The sequence below is a fragment of the Columba livia genome, chromosome 2 (assembly GCF_036013475.1).
Source record: "Columba livia isolate bColLiv1 breed racing homer chromosome 2, bColLiv1.pat.W.v2, whole genome shotgun sequence".
Lineage (NCBI taxonomy): Eukaryota > Metazoa > Chordata > Aves > Columbiformes > Columbidae > Columba > Columba livia.
The window spans coordinates 92,487,963-92,513,044 of record NC_088603.1 but is presented as its reverse complement, the minus strand read 5'-3'; the positions used below and the strand labels follow the sequence as shown (position 1 = coordinate 92,513,044).

At 38.8% G+C, this 25,082-nt stretch overlaps 1 protein-coding gene across 14 annotated transcripts in view; it reads right to left on the bottom strand.

The window, feature by feature from the left end:
- Positions 1-25,082, bottom strand: part of FHOD3 (formin homology 2 domain containing 3) — a 385,520-nt gene that overhangs the window by 80,334 nt on the left and 280,104 nt on the right. For 5 of the 14 annotated variants that reach the window (XM_065052812.1, XM_065052801.1, XM_065052803.1 and 2 more), the window contains 5 exons: positions 22,032-22,133; positions 19,361-19,738; positions 15,745-15,870; positions 4,564-4,698; positions 1,142-1,192 (listed from right to left, as the gene is read on the bottom strand). In XM_065052812.1, coding sequence (XP_064908884.1) covers positions 1,142-1,192; positions 4,564-4,698; positions 15,745-15,870; positions 19,361-19,738; positions 22,032-22,133 — 792 coding nt within the window. The remainder of the gene's footprint in view (positions 1-1,141; positions 1,193-4,563; positions 4,699-15,744; positions 15,871-19,360; positions 19,739-22,031; positions 22,134-25,082) is intronic. The other 9 variants (XM_065052807.1, XM_065052811.1, XM_065052809.1 and 6 more) reach the window with 5 other exon arrangements.

Below are 25,082 nucleotides of genomic sequence, written 5' to 3'. Positions count from 1 at the left end.
TCACTTTGTAATATTAGTCACTTCAGCCACAATAGACCAGACTTCGGTCTGCAGAAACAAACTGCCTCCTGTGTGATGATTTTGTGAAAAAACAAACAAACAAAAAACCAAAACAGACAATCAAAACCAAAATGCAGCAACACAATGATTTTTGAGATGACTGTTCTCATACTTTGACAGTGTAATTCCAATTCTTGACAATCCAAAAGTATCTCCAGAAAGTATCCTCTGGAGGACCGTAAGAGCAATCTGGATGATTTTTCATCTGCTATTGGTTCAGTAACACGCATACTTTCCAGGTAAAACCAAAAGCTCCCTCCAGTGTGTAATTACTAGTGGAGGTCAAGATGAAGCTACTGAAGGGCAAAGGTCTTTAATCAAGTAGTCCTTGAAAAATGTGCTTTCATAAGCACATAGCTCCCAGCCTAGCCCAGAGTTTCTAAACTACTTAATTGAATTGAAAAAGGAAAAAATCAAAACCAAAACAAAACCCAAGCCATCCATACAAAAAAAAAAAACCAAAACCAAAAACAAACCCCAAAACCTCAGTCCCTTTAAATACGCTTTTAAAATAAAACTAAAACAATGCTGCAATCATAAACACTGCTAAGCCTTAAAATTTACTTGCTGATGTTGAGAGAGATTGGCAAAGAAAACTTTGCCCTGAAAGATAAAAATACACTTGGAGTGGGTCAGAACCGATTCCATCAGCCTGTGACTGCAGTTTTGCAATGCGTGTGACCCCAGTTTCCTTTATCCTCAGTTGCCTCTCCTGACCCTCCACAAATCTTGGGACCCACTGGATGAGAAGGACAGGCTTATTCAATTTGTAACTATACTAAATTTGGGTAAATTTCTGTAGGCAAACAGAGTAAGCTTATTTCCCACACAATTAGATAAAAGATAGATCATCAATCATTCTTATGCATTCTAGTCCCACTGCTCTTCATTTATTGCTGTGCTTACAGCTGGACTTCATTGTCCGCTTTAATGAAACAAACGCTTTCTTACAGAAGTCTTTCAGAATAAAAGTATTCTATGCATGCAGAGTTAAAAACGTAAATACACGACAGCTCCACAGTAAAGAATATATAGGAAGTGCAAACAACCAAAGGGAAGGATGGATGCATTATATACAAACCTCTCTTCTCTTGCTTGTCTTAGTTCTTCTCTTTTGTCTAAATAATCACGGCTAAAAAGAGAATTGCAGTGAATTGCAGGAGAAACCAGAAGAATAAGGTAAGTAACAGAAGTATAAGTACCGCTGGAGAAACCAAGATCGGTACAAAGCAGCTGATCAGAGACAAAAATTATTAGTTTGTTTTTGTAAAAAAGCCTGAGAAGTATGTGTGTACTTACCCACGCATACATCACACGTATGTAGTTCGGAAGGTCATTACGAATAATTACAAAAACAAAACCACCACCACCAAAAAACCAACAACAAAACCAAACAAATGAAAACAACAAAAAAACCCCACAAAAACCAAACAAAAAAAAAAAAAAAGGAAAGAAAAAAACAAAAAACAACCCAAAAGTTAAGAACTTGAAGCATATTTTGAAACCTGGCATCTGAAATTAGATACAATGAACTGGACTCATCCATAAGGAGTGGGTGTATTAGTGGCTATTAAACCATTCCTCATTTGCTCCATCTAGAATGCCCCAAAAGAGTGACTGTGGCACCTGGCAGGCTAGATCAAGGCAGGGGCCACGGTGTATCATCCTTCTTTCTGATGTAACCTTCTCCAGGATGTTTTAGTTGCCATGGTCAGAAAGGGGACAGTGGACTGGCATTACCGGGTAGGACAATTCTTCGTTCTCATGGGGCGTAAGTCGGATCATCAGACAGGTAACGACCTTTCACTTCTTTATGTTTCACCCTGAGTTTCAGATACAAACCTCCCTCTGCCTCAGCTGCCCCTCCCACAGCTCCTCAAGTAACTCGTATATTTAGCTTTTGCCAGGTAAACTTTGCTGGATGCCTGGGCATTGTGATCTCAAGGCAGGTTTGTCACACCCACGAATGTGGATGAAATTTAAGTGGGAGCACAGCAGAACCCAGTGAATGCCTCAACATCACATCAAGATAGGTCTTTACAGTATATTTTTAATGTTTTGTTGAATCTAGTGCACAAAATAGATGAGACTTTCACCTTATCTGTTAGATTCTTCTACAGTGTAAGCTGTGACTTCAAGAATGATTTTCAGAACTACTCCATTTATGAATAAAACACTATTATTTTCTCTTTACATTGTGTCATCAAATGAACTACTTATCATCTACTATACCAACAGCTATCAAGCATCTGCTATCAAGCGCTTTTCAAAAGTAATATTTTCAGAGTATTCTTTGGAATTACAATAGCTATGGGAAAAACTCCAAGGGAAAAACAATAAAATCTAGGAATTTTTCATCAGGCAGATCTTAACATTACTCTTTCCCTGTCTGACAACTCTCACCCTTCCCTACAGCTGAAGAATAATCCTTGTATTATAGGACACATTGTTCTATATATGCAACAGGTAAAATAGTTCTACTGAGAAAAATGTTCATTATATAAAGCATTCCTTCTGCTACCAATAGCTGATGAAGCTTTTTAACACCTCTCCTAAAACCAAGCTCTTTCACAACTGGAGATGCTCTCCTTTAAATTGTCCTCAATGTGTCAATAATGGTGCCAGAACTAGTGCAATGTTCTCGAGGCAGAGTTGGAAAGAATGAGATAACAAATGAGTCATGATGGCAAATCCAGTACTGCTCACGAGTTTAAAGGCTGTGAATTGCAAGTGCTATTTTTAATCAAAAATACATCTTCAGAGACCGGGTTTCTGGCCAAACTGATGATACGATAATGTAATCCCAAGAACTCTTAAGAAACTGTCCATGACTGTTTGCTGTGGCTTTGTCGTCCTCCTGCCAGACTGTTTAATCAACTGTGGGATGCTGTCTGTCTGCAAAGATTGGTGGCTTTGCAGACCCTCTATTGAAACACAAGTTACAGCTTTTGGGTGACCAGGGAACTCTAATCTAGAAGATTAAAACACCGGGCACTGAAAAATCAACATCTTAAATATGTAACACAAGCATATTTAATTAACCAGCTTCTGACTGTGGAGTAATGCGATAGAGATGTGTATTTTTTTAAATTGCTTTTCTGAATGTAAGGAAGCTCTTTAAGAGACAGAACAACTACTGTAGACAACGTCTCGTGAAATGTGCAGAGCTGTTCTTCAAACAGGTCAAGCTGCCAAATGTCCTGGTGGCTTATTTGGTCTGGGAGTTTCCTTTCTGAAAGATCATGTTGGCTCTCCATGGCAGCCTGCTGCTGCCTGATGATACCACTTAGAGGGAGAGTTTTTGGAAGAAGCTTGGAGACTGAGACTTGATTGTTTCTGTTTCAGGAGAACTTGGGCAGCAGTTGGCTGCCAAAGATCCTATTATGGTGCTCTTTCACCTTCCCTCCGCCTCTCATTTTCTTCTAAACTAGCTATCTTCTGGAGCCAGGAGAATATCTCCTTCACCCAACCACTACTAAGTTACTCCTCTTTCCAAATTCACTGTGACACAGACCATTTCCACTTCTTACTAAAGAGATGATTACAGTGAAAACAACCCTGCATACTAATAAACAGGCTCACATGAATCCCAGTGCCATCTTTGCTATAAATACCAACTCTAGGGCTACAAAACATTTATCTTACCATTCTTTAGATTACTACACTGTGTCTTCTTCTAACTACTAAAAATATGTTTACTTTTCACTCCTGTTTACAAGGAAACAAATTGGTTTCTGAGTGTACATTCTTCAAACAGTAGGCAAACCACTTCAGGTACAGGCACCTTCTCTACCCTAAGGCTGATGCAGTCTTTGTTAATGCCTCTGCTGCGGTTTCCAGTCACAGGTTTAACAGGAGGAGAGGACTTGCCTCTTATTATTCCCAGGCAGCACACCCTGAGATCCCACATGACACCACATGGTTTCAGATGTGAAAACGGACAGTCCTGTACTCAGCTGGAGCCTTTGTCTGGCCACAGTTTGAGCAATAATTTTGATAATTATTTTCTGTCAGTTGTTCTTTCCAGGAGGAAGAGAGACATGCTCAGAAAAGCAGGAAAAAGTGAAGTTTAAAAACACTACCATACATCCCAAGACCTCTAAATGCTTTTACTTTGCAGAACATAAAAGCAAAAACATGTCTCAGTGCTGTCTTTTCCTCCCTTCTTGACACCTTCATCCCACTGTTTAATCTTCAAACCCTATGCCTTACTGAGATTATACTTTAAGGAGTAAATTAGCTAACAAAATCTGGCCTCTGGAGATATTCAGCCAGTATAATTGGTAAATACATAGCTGTCTTCAAAAAACCTACTGGTTTATTAAATGCCAAAATTCATCATGATATGTTTAACAGACCAGTTGTTAAGATACTTAGATTTAGAAAGGTATCTAAAGAAACACACAAACTATTCACAAATTCAATTATTTTGCAATTGAATGTCTCAATGATTTACTGACTGACACACTAAAGCAAGAGACTGAGAGCAAATCTGGCTCTTACTTGAACTTGTTTCTTTCTTCACGTTCTATCCTTTGCAACCTTTCTTCTCTCTCCTGACGTCGTCTTTCTCTTTCTGCTGCCAAGGACTCCTGGTGCTGCCGAAAAGATGATGTAAGGAGACCACCCAAAGCTGGCCTGCAGAGAAGAAAGATCAGATTTCTCAGTGTCACTTTTATTGATTATACTGGCAAAAAATGAGCAGCAATCATTCCGTAAGTAACATAATCCAAACCAACAGAATGACATGGCAATATTTATGTATGGATGCTTCAAAGCATTGGCTAAGTATCTTCTTGCTGAATTCATTTTAGATATTGTGATGAGCTTAAGAATGACAGATAGGGTAGGCTTCTTAAATTGCCAATTTTCTGAAGCACAAATAACGTACGTGTAAGAATTATTCAGTGTATTTCAACTGCAATATTGTGTAAAAATTTTTGTTCTACTGCGTAATCCTGTCAACTAAAAAGCTGAATCCTGCAATGGACTTTTCAAATGTTAAAGAAAAAAAAAAAGCTGGAATACTTTTTCAGCATTTTCCAAACATGTTACACAATGATGTCAAAACCAGACGGATCAGTAAACACCTGAGAATCCTCTACACAGAAAAACAAAAGTAAAAGAAGATCTAAGAACTGCCCTTCTGAATTTGAACACTCTCTTAAATAGGGGTATATTTTTCCTTTATATATTAAGAAATTCTGTTATCATTATTTCTTCACTGCATGTGCTCCAAGCACAAAATGAATCACAAATTGGAACATACCAATAAAATACACAGGGACAGCACACCTAGTTAAAATAATCAAGTGGCATCAAAATTACTATTAAAAAAATCAGAGGAAATGGAGCTGAAGGAGAATAGATTAACCATTTTCCTCTCCTTGTCCAGAGCAGGGTTTAGTCTTCTCAAATAGTTCTTGAAAACGGTTTGTCTGATCTGCCATAAAAATCCTTAATGATGGACATACCACACCCATCTATTTCAGTGCTTAACGACATCTGCCAGCAAGAAAGGCTTTTTCCATTTAGATCCACTAAGTCTTTGTCTGTCCACAGTAAACAAAGAGAACAGTTATGGCTCAGCAAGAATTTGTCCCAAATGGGACATTCTCTGCACTCTTCTATGACCATCACTATGAACTGGATGCTCCACGATAGGTTACTATGAAGGAGGCTCAATGTAACCACAAGCAATGTACATCAAACTTTAAGCTGTTGTTCAGGAGTCTGTTAAGATGCATGAGGTAAGATGGTAAATGCCCAGCCAAAAAAGTGGAACTTTTTCACCGTAAATGGCAGCCTCTATAGTAAAGACTTCTCAAATACATAAACAATTTTTTCTTTTGGGATGAAATAGCTTCGAATAGCAAATACACCTCAAAAATCCACATCTACATACACTTACAGTTCAGTCTTGACACAGATTTTTTTTTTTAATTATTTTTTTCATTGCAAGTACCACTCTGGCTAGGAGAGTGGTTCTTCTCACACTTTCACCCCAAATGCTGGTACTGGTACCACCAGCCTCTCATATGGCAACAGAGTGACCTCAGAGTAAACACATTTTTCTTTCTATGTCTTAGACAGGAAAAATCCGTGTTGTACAGGGTAGCTTTAGCAGATGTAAATGTATCCACACTGATTGAATTAGACTGATAAAATCAAAAAGACATAACTCATGTAGAGCGGTTTCTGTGCATTGTTGTAACATGAGTTTTGCAATGAAAGGATTAATGAAAGAAATAGATACTGCCTTTTCTGAAAAGAAATTAAATCCCCTCTAAAGGAAGGTTTCTAAACCAGGAATGCAAACCTGAATAAATTTCCATTGTTAAGAACTCAGACTCTTTTGCTTATCTGTTTACATGGTTATGGTTGCACAATCTAGGCAATTAGTGTAACGGCATCAGTTCACCAGTGAAAATACAATAGAGGCAGGAGAAGAAAAAAAAGATTAATGCTTCCTTGAGCATCTGTTCAAGCAGGAACCCACAAAACATAGCCATTACAGCCCCACTGGCAGCAGGGCACTATGAATATAATTTCAATAAATTGAATTTCAATATGTCATATCCCACCCGCATAAACATTACACAAGATGGTATAAAACTTGATATTCTGTAAGCCTCCCTGCTGGCACTCCTCCAGAGCTACAGTATCAATGCTGGATCACACTCAAAACCATAAAAATCTCTAATATGCCTCAGCATTAAGAAAAGGGAAAAAAAATCCTTAAACCCTGACAATCAAGTATGTGTGGTGAATTTTCCCTTGAACATATTTTAAATTTATATTAATCTTTGACCTTTTAGTGCATGTTGCAAGAGAAAACTCAGCAGAAACACTGGCACCACTGTACTAAGATTCAAACATGAAAATCCATGGCAATAAGGTTGGATGTATCATTAGAAATTGCTCTCGGAGGGGAAAAAGTGGAGAATGCCTCCACATGACGACATCTGGAAATAAATTGGAAGAGATGGCAAAAAAGAAGGTCCCTCTGAAGCCTGTGCTTGTAACCTGTTCTGTGTACTTAGCTTGCTATCCCATGCCGTCCCATCCCATCCAGCTGCCCTGAAATCTGCCAACTCCATTTGGAGTCAAAGGAAGTTATGACTTGATAAAATCTGAAGGAAAATTAAGGGGAAGGATGGGTGATGCTCAGAGACAAAAAGAGAGATTGCAGGTCTGCACAGCATCTCACAGGTCAGAACCTTCAGCTCTGACTAAGCTCTTTAGGGCTCCACAGTAAAATACACATTCTTATCCAATGGATTACAGGAGAATCACATGGAGAAGTGCAGCTTAGTCCTACAGACAGGATTCTAACCTGATCCTGGTAGTAAAACATCTCCACATGCCAAAACACCTTGTTTGGAGGTTTGTCCTAGCACGGTTTGGCTAGTATTGCTCACTTGGCTAAAATTTGCAGATGTGTGAACTGCAGCCTCGCAATCTAAATAAAAGTCAGACAGTAATGTCATCAGGAAAAAAGCTAAGGCCTAAGAAACTGTTGGACATCCATGTGACGTATTAGCTTGCCACCTCTTGGAAACTAATGAAATCAAGAATAACTAGCCTAAACTTGGTATTTCCCAGTGGTTATTTTATGAGTCCATACTTCAGCTGAGTTACAAGCTAGAATATAGCACGTACACAACACCCAGCTCAATTCATTTGTTTCAAACACAGTCAGTTCTGGACTGCCATTTTGCATACAACAGTTTATTGCATGAAATGGTCAAAATTAACAGTCAAAGCTGCAAGAAGGTTCTGTTGAAACAGGTTTTAATTAAAGAGAGAGAAACATGGCCAGCTGACTCCTTGTGTGGCACTAACTTCTTAAAAAAATCCAGTCAGGTTTCTGGTTTTTAGTCACATTTAGAAAACAATAGGCAACAGCACTGATATTGCTGAGTTCATCCTCACTCAGTGGTCACATCCTGTGCTGCCCAGAGCACTCGACTGGACACATCTTTGCTCTGTGAGGACCAGACCTCACACCACAAGCTGAGAGCATTTGCCTTATGGAACATTATAGACTCACAGCTTCACTGTTGCTATCCAACACTGGCATTCAGGTGCATCGATCAGTCTTGTTTTTAACGTGAACTGCAGCTGTAAATGAGCAGATTTTACCATCTAGTACACTCTATCCTTAATTTTCTACATGCGCATAAACTAAAACTGGAGGAAACAGGTGTTACTTCTAGGGTGTACAAACTTGTAAAACAGCCAGAAGGAAAGGCAAGCAGTAAGAGGTATTCCTCAAATATTCTAAGCAATTTGAAATGGGATTTGTCTATGTTTGTTTGGGTTTGTTTGTTGGTGTTTTTTTGGTCTCTGTATTCCCCTGGCAATAAGGCTTACAATACACAGTCCCTTTTGCTAAACTCATACTTGAATTGCACATGGCAGCAGGACTGGCCAAACCAGTTGGCAGGAAGGCTTGGGCTTTCAGGTAATTTTGGTGCTTTGACACTGTTTAACGGGTGACAGTACCTTTGGGCCTCAGGAATATTTAAGTCTTATTGCCATTTTAAAAATGGGTAAGCAAGGAAAAGGCTAAAAAAATAAAATCTGGCATTGAATCAAAGGTAGTAAGAGATTTTACGAAAAAAGAGTATGGGAATACTCAGTAAAAGCATAAGAGAGTGATCACTCACAAAACAGGGTTATAATTATTATATGCCAGCATTTTAAATAACCTGTTGGTTATATCAACCATTGTTCAATTCTACAAATACAATCCAGAAAGATGCTTGCTCTGACTACTATTTTTAGTCTTTTAGAGAACACACGGCTATTCAGAATGGACTGTTAATACAAAAATATTACAAAAAGCTTTCTTCTGCCTGCTGTTAAAATGAGCAAAAGTTAAACAAGCTATGTTATTACACTCTAATTCCAGAAAGAAAACACACAGCAAGAATATGTCTGAGTCTAGGGATTTGTGAATATAGTTCCACACCATGACATTAGGACCTGGGGACAAAGAGATCAATCTAGAATCTAAAAAAGATAGGAAAGAGAAAAAAAATATGTAAAAAGATAAAGAATTAAAAATAAGGCAACAAAAATATACACAGAGCAGAGGATACAAGGCCAAAATATTGATTGTAAGTCAAAACTCTTCTGAATAAAAATTAATCTAACCTGCATTTAACACAGCAGTGAATTAGCAATCATTGCAATCATTATTAAAAACAAGCTTAGGAAGACACAATATATCTCACACTCTTTTGCCAGTAATTGCAGTTTTCTGACAGTACTCTATTACAGACATTGTGAAAGGAAATATGTGACCTGAATTACTCCAATCTTACTGAAAACTGAAGAAAATATTTCTGTCTTAGTCTAAGTGACTTTGTTACAGCAAAATTGCAATTATCATCTTCAAGTGTTCTTCATTCATTTTAACTCCGAAACACACTTCTTTTGTAGCTGCTTTTTCCTCTGTTAGTTGAATTTTTAAAATTCCCTAAATGAAAATGGATATCTATAGCGCAAGTTCAAATTACAAATGTATATTTTTAGGAGCTAAAAAAAATTAACATATGATTTATGAGAGGAAATCTCTTTAGGTCATAAGGTTAATACTCAGGATTTTCTTTAATATAACAAGGGTCAGAATCATTAATAACCTTAATAAGGAAGCACTAATTACCCATTTTTCCAAAGTCCTCCTGCTCCAGCAGTCATGGGAATGCTACAGAGAAGGAACAAATCAGCAGCTCCTACTCAGGCCTTAAGTAACTCTAAATGTCTCTTGGCTTTAACAAAATAAATCCACTTTCCAGCTTAGAAATAGACAAAAGAGGAGGCAAAGCTGCCAAGAGCCATATTGCTTTTCACAGTTAAAGAAACTCTCTGTGTGTTATGTCTCCCTACATGACATGGCAAATTCAAAAGCGTGTTGATATAAGATTTTGCAAACAGACTAAACATTACTTGAGGAATCTTTACAAAACTTCTCTCAAAAATAAACACAAAACTGAGAGATAAAACTACTGACTATTGCTTCCTTTGAGAAAGAAATTTGAGAATGACCAAGAGAAGAAATGATTAACGTTAGACTTTTAACTGGCCTGAGGGACTGCATAAAATAAAGCTACAGCAGGGCAGAGCTGTGCAGAGCCAGGGCAATGCACCAGGATATTCTACACACACGCTGCTCTCGCAGCCAAAGGTTTACAGGTTTTGCATAATGTTTCTGTCTTTCTTCAACCTGCAGCATCTCAGCCTCATCCGTGTCACAAAGTGCCTGGAAGCAGATTGCAGAGCCCCCTCTCCCCATAGATCCAGGTTAAGGTTCGTGTCTCTGAGCATCAGGCCTGCACGCTGTGTATTCAGGCGGCAACTCGTTGCGGTCTGAAACTGGAACCCAGCTCACGCTTTCTGTTTAAACGTATGGCCTATGAAGAAGCCTGCAAAGCTGCAATCTACAATATTGCTTACACAGTAGTTTGACAAGCAGCTAAGCCAGTGTGGGCCACCACTGGTTCCCAAATTGTAAATCATCAAGCAATTCCTAAGGTCACTTTTCCTAGTAAAATCTCAGCAATAAAACTGAGGCTTTTGCCCTGGGCCGCTATTATCAAGCTATCCCTTCCTCATCATGTTATTTAGTGCTTGGCATTTACCACAAGAAAAAATAGCCACGGTCTCTGGTCTAGAAAGCACAGAAGTATGTATTAAGAAACACAGGAGATGTTAGAAGCAGAAAGAATAGAAAGCCAAGAAAAGAGGAGCTGCTCTTGGGAGAGCAGCAGCTTTGTAGGGTGTCTAGTGGGTTTCTGGTTTCATAGGTTTTTTGATTCTCTGTTAATGCTTAACAGCTAGACTAAGGTAACTCCAGAAAGCAGATTAGTGATAGATGCCAAACAAACAAACAGAGAACCTGCCAAGAAACTTCATCCAGCAGCACCCCCCTGGTGTTGACAACTACAAGGAAAGTAGAAAGTCTAACTGAAAAGCTGTTTAGCATTCTCGAGCATTGTTTTTTCTTTTGTTTTGCTTATAAGGGACAGAAATTTGAAAACGCCAAATTGCCAGAAAATCACTGTTTCAAGCACCTGGAGAGGGAATAAAACTCAAAAGAAATGTATTCGCAGACTTTTGCTGCACTTCATGTTTACACTTCAGGTATATAAGGTGCCATTAAAACCACTGGGAAAAAAAACACCTATAATCTAGTCATGATAATGTCATTGTCTGTGTGCACCTGTTGTAGAAATAAATGGTTGAAGGTACATTTTCTTTAAAACATTCATAAGAACATGGAGCTGAATGCTCAACATCCAAGGCTCTGGATCATGGGAGTCCAAGGTAATGTGCCATTGTAGATCATAAAGGAAGTAAGAAGAAAAACAGATTAAGGGATACAAAACATAATTCTTCTTTCTTAAGTTTATTTTCTAATGGTCTGGAAAAGTTGGAGAGTGCATCAAACAGGAATAACTTGCAAACACCGTAGCAGGCCCTTACCAGTCTTGGAGAACTGGAAGAACTTCAGAGAGATCAGCCAGAGGTAGAGACTAAATTCACAGTGACTGGCCAAGAGGATCCAGAAGTGGAGGTTTGTAAACTGAAGTTTCTGGCATTTGATTTAACAGATAAAGGCAAGAGAATGGGGACCACAAAGCCCTGTTCTCTTGGTACAGTGCCCTGAGAAGGCTTTTTGAGCTAGGCCAACTGCACTACTGTTCGACTATCAAGCCCAGTGGGATCGGTCTCCTGGCAAACGCATCAGAGAAAACCTACCTTGGCAAACACACCAGCAGGATATTTTTCTGGCAATGGAATGAATGAAAGCTGGTGCTGAATTGAGGAGCTCTTGCCTTAGAAGCTAGACTCCTTCAGGGTCTCCTCTAACTACGGCCATGATCAACACCACATAAACTTCACCACCAAAACCACACTATTAGGACGTGTGAAGCTTTGCAAGTAATGAGTTTGCTGTCCAGCTACAGACTCCAGGCTGTAGCTTTCAATTTGACTGGTCATCTTAGATTCAGAGTCTGAGAAGGCAATCCTGGGCTAGACAGAAATATCCTAGATGTGAGCACAAGGCAAGGAAATATACAAGAGTATTACAACACCTTCTTTCCCCAGACAAGGCAGTAAGTCAGAGGTACAGAAAAATGCTTTTCTCCCTGGTGTGCTCCAGCCACATCTTGCTCTTTGTTGTCAAAATTTATGAGGTTAAAAAAATCGAGATCGATACTATTTTTTTTTCTTCCTTTAGGAACTGGAGAGAGAGTTAATTGGTGATTTAAGTTGTGAAGAGTGGGAGTGGTATATTTATGGATTAAAGCAGTCTTGAAAACAGGAGGATGGGGTTATACTTCTCAAGCATTAGGAGTAACCAGAGGGATACGAGAGAATCAATATACCCTTTCATCTCTCCCAATGAAGGGCTGAATAGAAAATGCCCTGCAATTTGCTCTCCATCAGCAGGATCTCCATGGCTGCAATATGCACTTCAGAAACATGGATCTCCACAGGGGGCCCAGAGAAATGAGGGAAAACAACAGTATTGCAGTATTGCAAGAAGCTGGCAAAAGGCTGCAGCTGAATTTAGAAACTGAGAAACAGTCAAGTAAGCCTTTTTCCCTGCTGTCCAATTAGAAATATATACATTATGTGGATTTCAAAGAACAAAATCTATTTTCTGTTGCACTGAATTATACTGCTCTTTTGAATTCCCTCCTGATCTTAGCCAAAGAGGGCTTTAAAAGTATGAATGTCAAAACGCCAACCATGCTGCTTCTTCGCACCTAAGTTGTGGCTCTTGTTTACATAAGCAAAATGCAGCCAAGGGTTTGAAAGGGTCAGGATAGCTGAATGGAGCAAGAATCATTTTGCTGGGCACTGCTCTAAGTGCTGCTTCTTCCTTCCTCCTCATTCTCCAAGGTTAGATAAACAGTACCAGGAACTGCATCTGAAGCTCTTCCCTGCATGATAAAAGACAGGATTCTTTCTGTGGAGGCTTTGGATAACTGTAATCGTAAACTGAAAGCGTAAAACTCACCTTGGAGTTAACCATAGATACGCATCTGCTTCTTATCAAGTGTCTTTCTCTCCCTCCCCCATCTTCTAACTTTTTTTGTGTGTGTGTTTGAATCTGTGTAAATTTTTACCTTCAGGTGGTAGGAAATAATGTTTATATAATGTGAGGCAAACACCATTGACAGAAGACTCTGAAAACTTCCACAATACTTTCCACTCACTAATTAGCGCTGAGCGTTGCTTCATGGACTACACAACCTACTCTCCAGTGTGCAAAATTCTATTCATCAGTCTCTGCGTGGGCATTTCTGCAACCCATGTCTTTTGGGGAAATGAAATAAAATCAGGCTTCTGCCCTTCTTCAAAGCAGTCACGTCATTTGGAGTCTGCTGAACTATCCGTGAGCAATGGCAGTGCACTCAAAGAGAACAAGATTTCATGCAAAATGGCATTTGAATCTGTAAATTTCACTGTTTTTTGAGAAATAACTGCATCTGTTCTAGAGACAACAAGCAGCTGTGGCATACACACATTTTTTTACACTTCTCAGAGAATAACGTACAAAAAGCATCTGGCTGTAAAAGCGCTCAAATACAAGAATGCAGAAATCCTGGTGAATTCTACTACCATGAAGAGCAGCTGCAAATTTACACAGGAAGAAAGAGTGATGAGTGCAACCTGAAGAAAAGACAGAGATGCAACTTCAAGCATTGTGTTCAGACACTTAAAAACATGTAAGGGAGATCTGACAGTTGAAGGCAAAATGCTTTCCAGTTTCACATAGAAAAGTAGACCAAAGTGCAATGGGTGGAAGATGCTGCTAGACAAACTGGCCTCAAAATATGAAATATTTTCCTAGTCGTGATGATAAATACGGGAATGTTATCCAGTAGAAGTCATACGCAACTATTTGAAAGCACGTGAAGGTACAGGGGGCTTCCATTTAGCTCCTGAGAGAGCCATTAAAGGTCACAACAGATGATTACAGGGCTCCCATATGGCCTGACTCTCCATGAATCTGTGAATTTTATAGCTTCATCTTGTGGGGCCAAGGCATTTTGGCTCCAAACCAGCAAGGCACTTACGTGCGTGCTGCAATGAAAACTCGCTTCCTTTGCTGGAGCAGGGCCTGGGGGATCAGCTTCTTGCAGGACAGGCCCAAGGATCTTAACCCATCTCAGTGTTTGACCGCTTTGGGGCTTCTTTGCTGCAGAAGCAATCACAAGCTTGCAACAGTGGGCACTTAGAATGGTGAAACTTCAAAAACAGTGGGATACCTTTAATTCTTGCTTATTGACTATCTATTTTGCTGATGGTAAAAGGGGGCAAAAACGCCAATTTTAAGTTTATTTTTGTTTGTTTGTTTGTTTAATTATGGTTTCACTCGGCAATAATTTAATTCAGATCAGGAAAGACAAATCAAGGCAAATTACACTAGGAAGATGAGCAAATGAAAACCCATGCCTTTCTCCAAAGATAAACCTGATGTAATTACTCACTTGAAAAAAAGGATTAAATCAATACCTCATGGTTAGAAATGCATGCATGCTGGAAGAACCTAAGTTGAACCATTCTGAATGGCAGACTGGAAAGGATGTGAGGCATCAGGTAGGTTCAAATGTACATACATACACACGAAAACATATATGAATCTATTTCTATACACATAGAGAAATAGACAAAAAAATATTAAATGGGGTATAGACATAGAATCTTGAAAAAGCCTTCACTTCAGAAAAAGGGTGGGAGATGGAATTTTTACAAATTAAAGGCCAGTCTGCCAACAAACAATCCAGAACCCATCTGGCCTAACTGGAAATTATTTAATTAAACAAGTTAATTATATTATTTAATTAAAAGAATTAAAAACTTCTACCTTTCCTCCTGAAACTCAACATGACAACCTTTGAATCTACCATTTACTTTCAGGTTGTAACAGTTAGGTTACTTCTGTTGGTCCAAATCTCTTGCCAGGAAGAATTTCTTCCATGTAGCCATCAAATTTTCCTATATTTTTTCTTCCCCTAGTACCTTACATAATTCAAAAGAGTATTTTTGATTATTCAAAATAACACTTTTTTTTTTTTTTTTCTGATGTGGCTTCACTCTTCCCCCCTTTTTTTTTTCAAGTGAGCTGATAACTGGTAGTTATTATGAGTTTGCTTTACCTACAGCAGGAAACATTTTGCCCTTGATGAAATATGAGATATATCATGTATTTTCAAGGAAGGACAAAATTGTGGTCTAGGAAATTCTGAGCTAAGCACATTTCCAAGATTTTATACTTGATTTAAGATAATAAAAGCAAAAATATATCTGTTTGAATTTATTTTATATTAAAAAATTGAAAGAAATAAAGAAAAAAATGTGCTTTAGTTCACCTTCTAACACTTTGAACAATATACATGTGAAGCAACTCTGTTTTATCCATTTGAGTGAACGAAGCACCAGTAGGATGAAAATACATCCAATCTTTAACACCAACTCAGAGAAACGGTTGAGTATGAGTGGGAAAGGAACATGTCTAGATTTCTGTCCATTTTCTTTCCAATGTAGAAAAGATCTGGCTACAAGATATTTTCAGTACCCATTCACAACATCTTACACTTACCTCCTTTAACCTGTCTATAAAGAAACTGTTGTCAAAACACTGATTAGTTTACAAACCTGTCACATTTGGTCTCCTGAGGCGGTGAGAGAGTCGTCCCATAACGAGTGGTGGGTGTTGTAGGGGCACTCACACCAGAGTAAGATCGTGGAGAAGAGTATGAGCTGGTGCCATAGCTATTGTATCTGAAGAAATGGGAAGGAAAGTAGGAGAAAGGGAGAGACAGAAAGAATCCGTCAATAAGCAGGCATGCAAAAGTAAATCCTCTTGTTTAGGGGTGGTGGTGCTTCCATACTCCAGAACTTCTCAAACATCCTTCTGAAAATATTGCTCTAATCCCAACTTCAAAATATGCAATCTATGATCTCATTTTAATATCAACCATGTCATGTCACTCAAATAGTGAGCTGTTGGTATGGAAAATAATGAGAGTTTAGAATGGGGCCCTCCAAGTGACTACTCAGAGCAAGAATACTTTAATTACAGTTACTCCAATTTACTAGCTGTTTTGGGAGGCAATACCCAGCCACTAGAAGAGGGACCAAACCAGTCCATGTCAGCAATACTAATATCTAGCAAAATTAAGGAAAACAGCCGCATTCCTGAGACACAATCTGAAGATGGACATTCATGATTTGCAAATGTTTGCATTACAAATGAAAAGCATCCACATTCTTCTCAATTAAAGAGGCAGTATTTTGTTTCCCCTCCCCGACATAAGTCATCACTTATGTGCCATTTCTTATGACGTCTGTAAAAAATCATCACCATGGTTAAAAAGTCATGTCTCCGGAAGCATGGCTGTAGGAATTTTGGTCAGCCATTCCCTCCTTTAAAAAAAAACAACAAAACCTGCTTGACTTCAATGTGAGCTTGCTGATCAAAGAGAAATTGTTTCCAGGACTCCTGGAACAGCCACCTCCCCAGAGTCTCTTGTATCTATGTTTTCATCCTGGCTCCCATACTGAATAGAAAAGGCATATGCGTTGCTTTGCTATGCCTTTTAACCATAGCACTTAAACAGCATGTCAAAGAGAGATTCCCGATTTGGAAAAAAACCAACATTTCTGTTCACAGATGATACAATTTTCCCACATGGAAAGCATATGATGCTCTGCAGGTGAAGTATTCCACAAGGGTAACTCATCCAAATGATAAAATTCACTTCAGGAAAAAGGGCAACATCATTTTCCTTATTATGAATCATAAGATATAATATATCCTACTTCACCATATCTTTGCTGCTTTCTCTCCCACACACATCAGCACTCAGTAATTTCACTCAGCAATTCTATTTGAAAAGGCTGGTTGGTTTCCTTCAGCTCCATTTAGCATACTCATATAGTCATGCAAAATTTCATTCAGAGTTTCAAGCTTCATTCCTTTGGGTAAAACAGCATTACTGCCTGCCAAGGCCCGTGTTAAAATCAGAATAAATTTCAGTTAGGAGCTTTTATAATAGAAGGGATCATGGTTTAGAGAACATGCCCATTTCTTCCCCGTTTGGCAACAATTCCAGGTTTATGTTTTAGAGAACACACCACCACCACCATCTATTTTTGAGGCACCATACTGACTGCCCAGGAGCAGGGGAATCATTGTGGGAAAAAAAATGCTAACATGCACTTTTCTGAGCTACAAAAGGAATTTTGCAGAATGGGAGATAACTGCCTTCCTGGCATTCACGGCCCATAAGAAATCTAACCAGAAACTGAAGAGAATGGCCTGGCGGAAGGCTGTGTAGCTGGGCATTGCAGGGCTTCCCTGGTAGCACAGACCTGGCACAGGTCTTCTCTCTGGCTGGCTCAGGTCAGAAAAAGTCCTGCCTGTGCTCATACTGAGTGAGCAACGAGAAAATGTTGTCCTGAGAACAGCTCAGAGCTCATTAGGCGTGCTCCTGACAGTCTCAGAAACCTCTGTTTCGACTTCAATCAACTGAAAGGAGACCTTATCAACCATTAAATTTGCTTTTCTTCTTCTCTGCCCTGTGAAAAAGCTGACACAGTGCAGAATCCTTTCTCAGAGCAAGGAATTTCAACTAGTCCAAAGACAACTCTCATTAAAATGAAGAGAATACACCTTCTGTGAAATCAGACATACAAGTATTAATAAAAACAAATTCAGAGGGTCTGGCCTGGACATGGCATCCCTCTATATTTAATTTAGAGGGAGACAAAGATGCTGGAAAAGTAGCAAGGCAAAACCAGCACACCAGGTAAGTCTGCATCCTGTACACAATCTGTTTTCCCTTCTTGTCTCATATACCAATGCAGATGCAATGACCTTGACCTAGAAGCCTTCACTCTGAAGAAACCCTAGACATTTACCTCTTTTATGAAAACATTACTGCCAAAATTGCATAAGCTTTGCTCTCATTTTCCCCCAAATAAACCCAGCACAATCCTTCCCCACACCACATCCTTGATCCTATGTGATAACTAGAAGCACAAGCATGGTCAGAGGAAAAAAACTGCAGAAATACTAAATATTGCAGAAACAGGAGGTATTTAGGAAACTACTCTCTAAAAAGTATAACTAACAGCAGCACCAAAGTGAGAGGCCTAAGGGAAAATTTCACATATGCAGGAAAAAGTAAATTTAGAGGAATCCCAGTGTTCAAGCTGCAGGTAAGGAGAGACACGTGAACTAAGTCCCTTGTCAACAGCTACTTGGACTTACAGGCTTTTCAGCAAAATGAAAAAGCAACAAAACCCACCCACATGTTAGAAGAGAAAGATCAAAAATGTAAAGGATCAAAGAAATAAAAATATTTGTTCACATGCAGAAATTCAGAAGGACTGCTGGAGAGAGGGAGAAATAAATATGCTCAAAATATACGTGTACATTTTCATCACTTAATTCAAACAACACCGACCATTAGGAAAGACAGCTAAAAGCCATCAGCTTCTTTTCAAGGTGATTCTCTTGCGTTGCTTTTAGTGCTAGCTATTGTCAATCTGTTTTACCTGAAAACAGATTGAGACAAAACAATTTTGTTGTTTTGTTTGTTTGTTTGTTTGGTTTGGTTTGTTTTTAAATGGGTGGAATGTGGAAATTAAAAATTAAAACTAAAAACTAAGAGAAAAGCATAAGGAGCAACTGAACTGACCAGATGTTGTGGAGGGAAAACTATTTATTCTGACTGCCATATTCTCTTTAAAGGGTTTAATCTACTTCTCTTATTACAAGCATGAGTTGAAATTGCATATGACAGGGATATGCACTGTAATCTTACAGCAAATTCAGGATTTGGCAGTTCAGTCTTTGAAGCCAGGATTTTGCCCCTGAATTCCAAGTGCTAATCTGATCTCTCTTGATTTTATAGCAGAAGAGCTCCATTAATTTTCATGAAATCACATTTGCAAATTACGTTGTTGTAAATGAGAGCAAAGTGGTGCTGCCTTCTGTGATCTCCCAAATCACAGGTTATCTATCTACTGCTGTATAGAGGAAGCCAGGACACTTATTAACTATAGATCTTGAAGAGGAATAAGATGAAATGAAAGCAACAAAGGCAAGGGGAAAATATAAATAAAATCAAAATACAGGCTCACAAGACTAAAACAGTATCTTCTGGAAATAATACAATACAGAGAGTGCATTATTACCACTATAAAGCTCTTGAAAGGTGTTATTCATTTATCTAAACATTAATGTCAGCTGTATAAAATCTACCTGTTTTCCCTCATCACCTCTGCTTCCTTTTCTTTCACAGACGCTGGAGACTCTTCAAAGTCATACGAGAAGAGGTGAAATGGAGTATGTGGTACATAAGGTAATTTCTCCACCGTTGGAGATGCCTTTGGAGTAATGGATGCTGATGAATTTTGGGAAGAGCTTAGCAATGCTGCTCCAGGTGAAGATGGTGATGAAAGCACAGAATTATGGTGAGAGACAGATGAGTCAGGCACAGAAGAGGAGCTGCTAGAAGAGCTCTTTGCTCTAGAGCTGGAGAGAGGCCTCTCAGCTGGAGAAATGGCACTGGAGACAGCTGAAGAATCAGAGCACCGTGAAAGGTTTTCATTCACAGCCTCCCATGCACCTGGGACCCCACTGCAGGAGGAAAACATCATAAGAAAGGGAAGGGGAAGGAGAGGAAAAAAGGGAAAAGAGAGATCAAGAGATCATACTGATTAGAGGAAAAAGAATAAAGTCTAGGAGAGCCAGACAAACAAAAACTTCCAAAATGTAGACAATCATTACCTTTAAAAAAAAAAAAAAACCCCACATCTTTGTATGCCAGTGGGATTCTCCTGCAGGTTGCAAATACTGAGGAATGGAAGTGACTCAGCTTAAAGGAAAGCTTACGGGCTTCAGAATTAATTTTCATGAACTTTTTCACAACCATTTTCTGAACAATTTTCAAGTATTTCAACTTAGGCTGTAAGCACCGTCAGAGCAGCACAAAGATGTTTCAACATGTTGGATGACATGGTGCACAGAGTATAGACGCTTCAAGATACAATCTACATGACTGCCTCTGGAAGACCAGATATCAGATTACCATCCTCCCTGATGATCTGATATTTTTGCTAACAACGCTCATCCACCCAAGATGAAAATAAAAAATACTCATTCAGCACTATTCTGTCAAAATTAAGGTTGAGAATTATTTCAAAGGCAATGCCTTAACAGATCATTTGTCTGGTATGAAAGCACTCAGTGTCAGCAACCCACGTTGGTGTTAGATAGAGACTTTCAGAGTTGCGCCGAGTGCAACAGAAAAGACATCTGCTTTGCTCTAGTGAAGGCAGATGTTGGTGAGTGTGACAGAAGGGACAAAGCAGGTGAAAAGCCATGGGATCTGCACTTTGGGATATCTGTTTTCAGTAGTGTCTCCAGCATAAACACTGTGTGAGGGCTTTGGGCTGGATCACTTGGCAGATGGCTGATTTCATTCTCCTGAGACCACCTTTGTAACCCACCTCCAGGCACGCAAGTCACGGCCCTTATCTGCGGAGTGTGGGTTTGGCACAGAGTAAGCAACAAAAAAATAATACATGCTATATATGTCTGTATATTATGAAGTTAATCATCAGGTATATACCAGGTAACTGTTCTCACATCAAAAGCATGGTGGGCAATTTGGAAACCTTTATCTATTGCACCAGCTGGGTGACAGGAGTCACTGAAGCCAGGCTGGTCCTGCCCATGCTGACAGCATCTGATGTGAATGGCCAGGGTACAGACCGCTTCTGCTACGTGACATTGGCAGCAAAAGGAGGTATTTAGAAAAGCCATAGGAACATCACCCAGTTATCTCAATGTGGCTATTATTTTAAAACACCAATGACCTAAAAGCACATCACACCCTGTATATGGCTCTTCTACATTTTTTAAACAGAATTTTAGTATATTCATGTGATTTACTAATAATTTGTGTCTTAGCTTTGACTTTAAAGAATTGGATTTGAGGAAATTATCACTTAATTTTGAAATTTCAGGCAGCCATTGGCAAGATTTGCAGACTGGAAGATATTAATAACAACAGTACAGTATTTTCTTTGGAATTTGCACATTAAACAGTTTCCTTTCTTCCTTCTGTGCTGTATAGTGTCTGCATGAATGTGGTTTATTTAAAAAAAAAAATCCAATCTCATTTGTCGAGTTGCAAAGCCAAACAATTTAACCTAAATCAAATGGCTGTCTGGAAGAAAGAACATATTTTCTTTCTTCCAACTTATTAGGATAAAGTTGGCAGATGCCAAATCCATATATCCTTCAGAAATAAGTGGAAAATTTTACATGAGAATATTGTTTTGATAGGTGGTTTGTTTATATCCATATATACACAGATGGGCAGGTATGTATAAAAATATATATGTCTATCAGCTTTGCCTTTAAGTAGTTCTTTCCTACTAATACATGAACAAAACTTGATGGAAATCATAGGCAGCATTCAAAAAATCTCAGTCTTCATAGTGACAGATATTGCTAATAAGGCTGTATCATGAAAACACAGATGAGAACCTAAGAAACCAAGCAACATCCTAACTCAGCAAAGCACTGCAACATTTCACCATTGCCTTAACTAACAAGATAAGCCTAAGCCATGCTTAGATGTTATGCTTTCTACTAAATATCTTAAGATTTGTGAGAGTTACTCATTTTGTACAAAGGTAGTGAGTACAGTTCTTAGTGCATTAAGCCTACATAATTATACATGTTTCCATTAACACACACACACGTGAACAAAGCTTTTAAATGCAAAAAGATTTCCTTGGGTGTGGTTTTAATGAGTGATCTATAAATGTGAGTGAAAAGGTAGCTGGTGCTGCACACTGTGCTGGTGAGTTCACACCAGAGGCTGAGGAAAAGCTGGAGGGACAACGCCAACTCCTGGTACCTGGCTGTGACCTGCCTACCGGCCTCTTCCTCCCCCTCATCCTCAGTATTGGGCTCTGTGACTGGCTGCTCTTCATCCTCCTCTTCATACTCTTCCTCCTCTCTGAGGTCAGACCAAGGAAAGATGCATGCAGTGGGATGGAAGGAGAGAAGGTGGAAGAGAAAATAAGGTGAGTCCCCAAAACAAGAAATCCAATGAAGTTAGAAATGGAAGGAAAATACTGAGGATATAAGTTATGGCATGAGACGAACAGACACCTCAAACGTCCTTCTAAGTATGTGTTGGTGCAAGGGTAGCTACCAATCCAAATATTTTATTAATATCCTCTCCCCTATTTATGTTTTTTATGATTGATTTTTAAGACCCCAAAGATGCCATTTATTTTTTCTCCCTCTTGGCTTTCCATTTGCTGCTGTCCTACCTGCAGACACGTTAATGGAAAATGTTCATGACAATACCAGTGTTCAACTCATTAGTCATTAAGCTGTGCCTGTTTTGCTAAAAGGACCGTACATGCTGTGCTGGCATGTGACAGCTGGCACTGGACAACACGCTTTCTAAATTAACACAAATAAAACATTCCTGTTAAGAAACCAAGAGCTCAACTGGAAAACAGAACAGGGTGAACCATTCAGTTAGAAATAACAGAGAGACCAAATCAGTTCAGGACTCCTGGAAATAGCAATGTTTAAGCTATTGGATGCCAGTACATGAATTATTTCAGTAAAGAGTCATTAGTATGGTCAAAGTAGGCTTCAGTTCAGCAGTAATTCTGGCAGAGAAGAGCTGTAAGTCACGCATAAAGCCTCCATAACCTACAAACCACATAAGTGAATTAAAAAAACTATCTTAAAAAACAAAAACAAAACCAAAAAAGGCTACATTGTCTGCCCCCTCTTCCTCCCATTTATGCTTTTTCTCCCCAAACCAACAGACTCATAGAAGATTTAGAAAATATTCTCTGTTTGGACTACTTTCGCATTTGCAGGTGATCCAGTTCTATACTTGATTTAACGATATATACCACTAGGTTATGCTCCATGCATAAAATAAAGCATACAAACAGTAATAAAGTTCCTAAGAATCATATTCCTTACATTTTCCTGAAAGCTGGTTTTCTTTTCTCTGATTCTAAAGGGATGCTCTGTGTATGTTTTTTCCATTTAGAATTAGTTTCCATGTCATAAGAATAATGAAAATTTACAATGTGAGATCATGAACTCATTGAGTGCAATGCAAAGGGTCAATCCAAGATTTGTTGTGTTTATATGGAGTGAGTTATAGAATAATCAAGAAAATGGCAGCACCTGAAACTTTTCCAATACTCTGGCAAACATCTACAAGGTAAACACTTTCAACAATCCCCAAGGTATCACAGTGACATAACCATCTCAGTTGTTATCTCTCTCTCTGTCCTCTTGACAAACATATACCTCCCCTATAGAGACACCTCTTGACTTCCACACACATATATGCATTGATATACCAAAAAAAAAAAAAAAAGAAGAAAAAGGAGTTGACTAAGGAGCATTCACGTCATCCCTTCTTATTAGTGAGGAGCTCAAGTCTGGCTTTGCTATTATTTCCTGTGAAGGATAAACATCTGCCTCTGCCAGTCCTACAGCAATCACATTTGAGAAATAACTCATGAAGCTCTGTTGGATCATTGTTCTCTGATAAGAGCACAATGCACCCTGTAATGCTGATATTACAGCTATTGCTTATATGAATTAGAGTGGACCTGTTATTACTGTGTTATAAGCTTCCCCAGGTTTCCAGATTGGTGACATCAAATTCCTCGCCCTCCTCAACTGTCTCAAAATGCCCAAAATTGTAAGTGCCGTACTCATCTGATATGGTAGATCTCAGAAAGGATTCTTTGAGAATTTATTTGTTCACATGAGTGCATGGTAGTAAGGACATGAGTTTATACAATACAGGTTGAACTGGGAACCACTGAGTTATAATTGCACTGAACGGAGAGAATTACCTTCATGTTTAAGGATCACGTCATAACACAGGATCATCAGGTCCCTAAACTAACACTTCCCAGGTGAGCAACACATCTTGGATATTTTCCTTGAGGTTTTGCCATCCTATTTTTATATCTTGTGTTTTTAACCCTGAACCTATGCTCTAAAGTCTTTGTATCAAGTCTTTAACAGCGGTGAAAGCTGTTAGCTTCCCCACCATTCAGAGTTTTTGTAATCAGTGTTTATCAGATTAGGATATTTAATTGGTTCCTAAAGGCCTCAATCTACTTTTACTGTACAGTTTATTTCCCTAGAGCCAGCTGAAGTTTGCAACTAAACAGGGACTAACTAATTTTTAAGTACCTGGTTTTGGAAATGCTGAGCTTTTGTGTAGAAAGTGCACAACTGTCAAGTGAACCATATATTAAATACTCCAGGTGAGCAGTAATCAATTAAAATACTGTCCTTTGGGTTTCTTACTGATGTTCAAAGTATTGTTCTAATCCATTATTGGGAAAAACTGATTCCCACATAACTGTAATAATCATAAATATGAAAGCACCCTAAATTTAGCCGATATACAATAGCTTTCATAAAATTAGGGTACATGACCAATCTCTCACAAAACAACCAACCAACCAATGACTGCACCTTACCCTGGAAGGACTAGTTGTCTGCAAAAAAAACCCCACCATCCTGAAAACCAAGCAGCTTTTAGAATTGTAACAGAAAAGTCCATATAAGTTCAAGCTGATAGTTGGAAAACAAACCAGAAAACGGAACTGTGATATCTCAGTTTCCAAAGCCATCAATAACATATTTTCCATAAGCACTGGCATTCACTTAAAAACATGATTAAAATAGGAATAGCTCTTCAGAATATATATAAGATAGTTGTGCTTAAAGGACCATAGCTTTTAACACACATGCTTCTTTCTGGTAAGCTGTGCAATACATCCATGTGTTGAAGGCTGAGTTATAAAATGGGAAATTGTTTTAATCTTTAAGTTAGTTACTGGACTGAAAATCTTTATCACATAAAGACCAGTTTGGGACATGTAAGGTTTTTCGTTTCAGT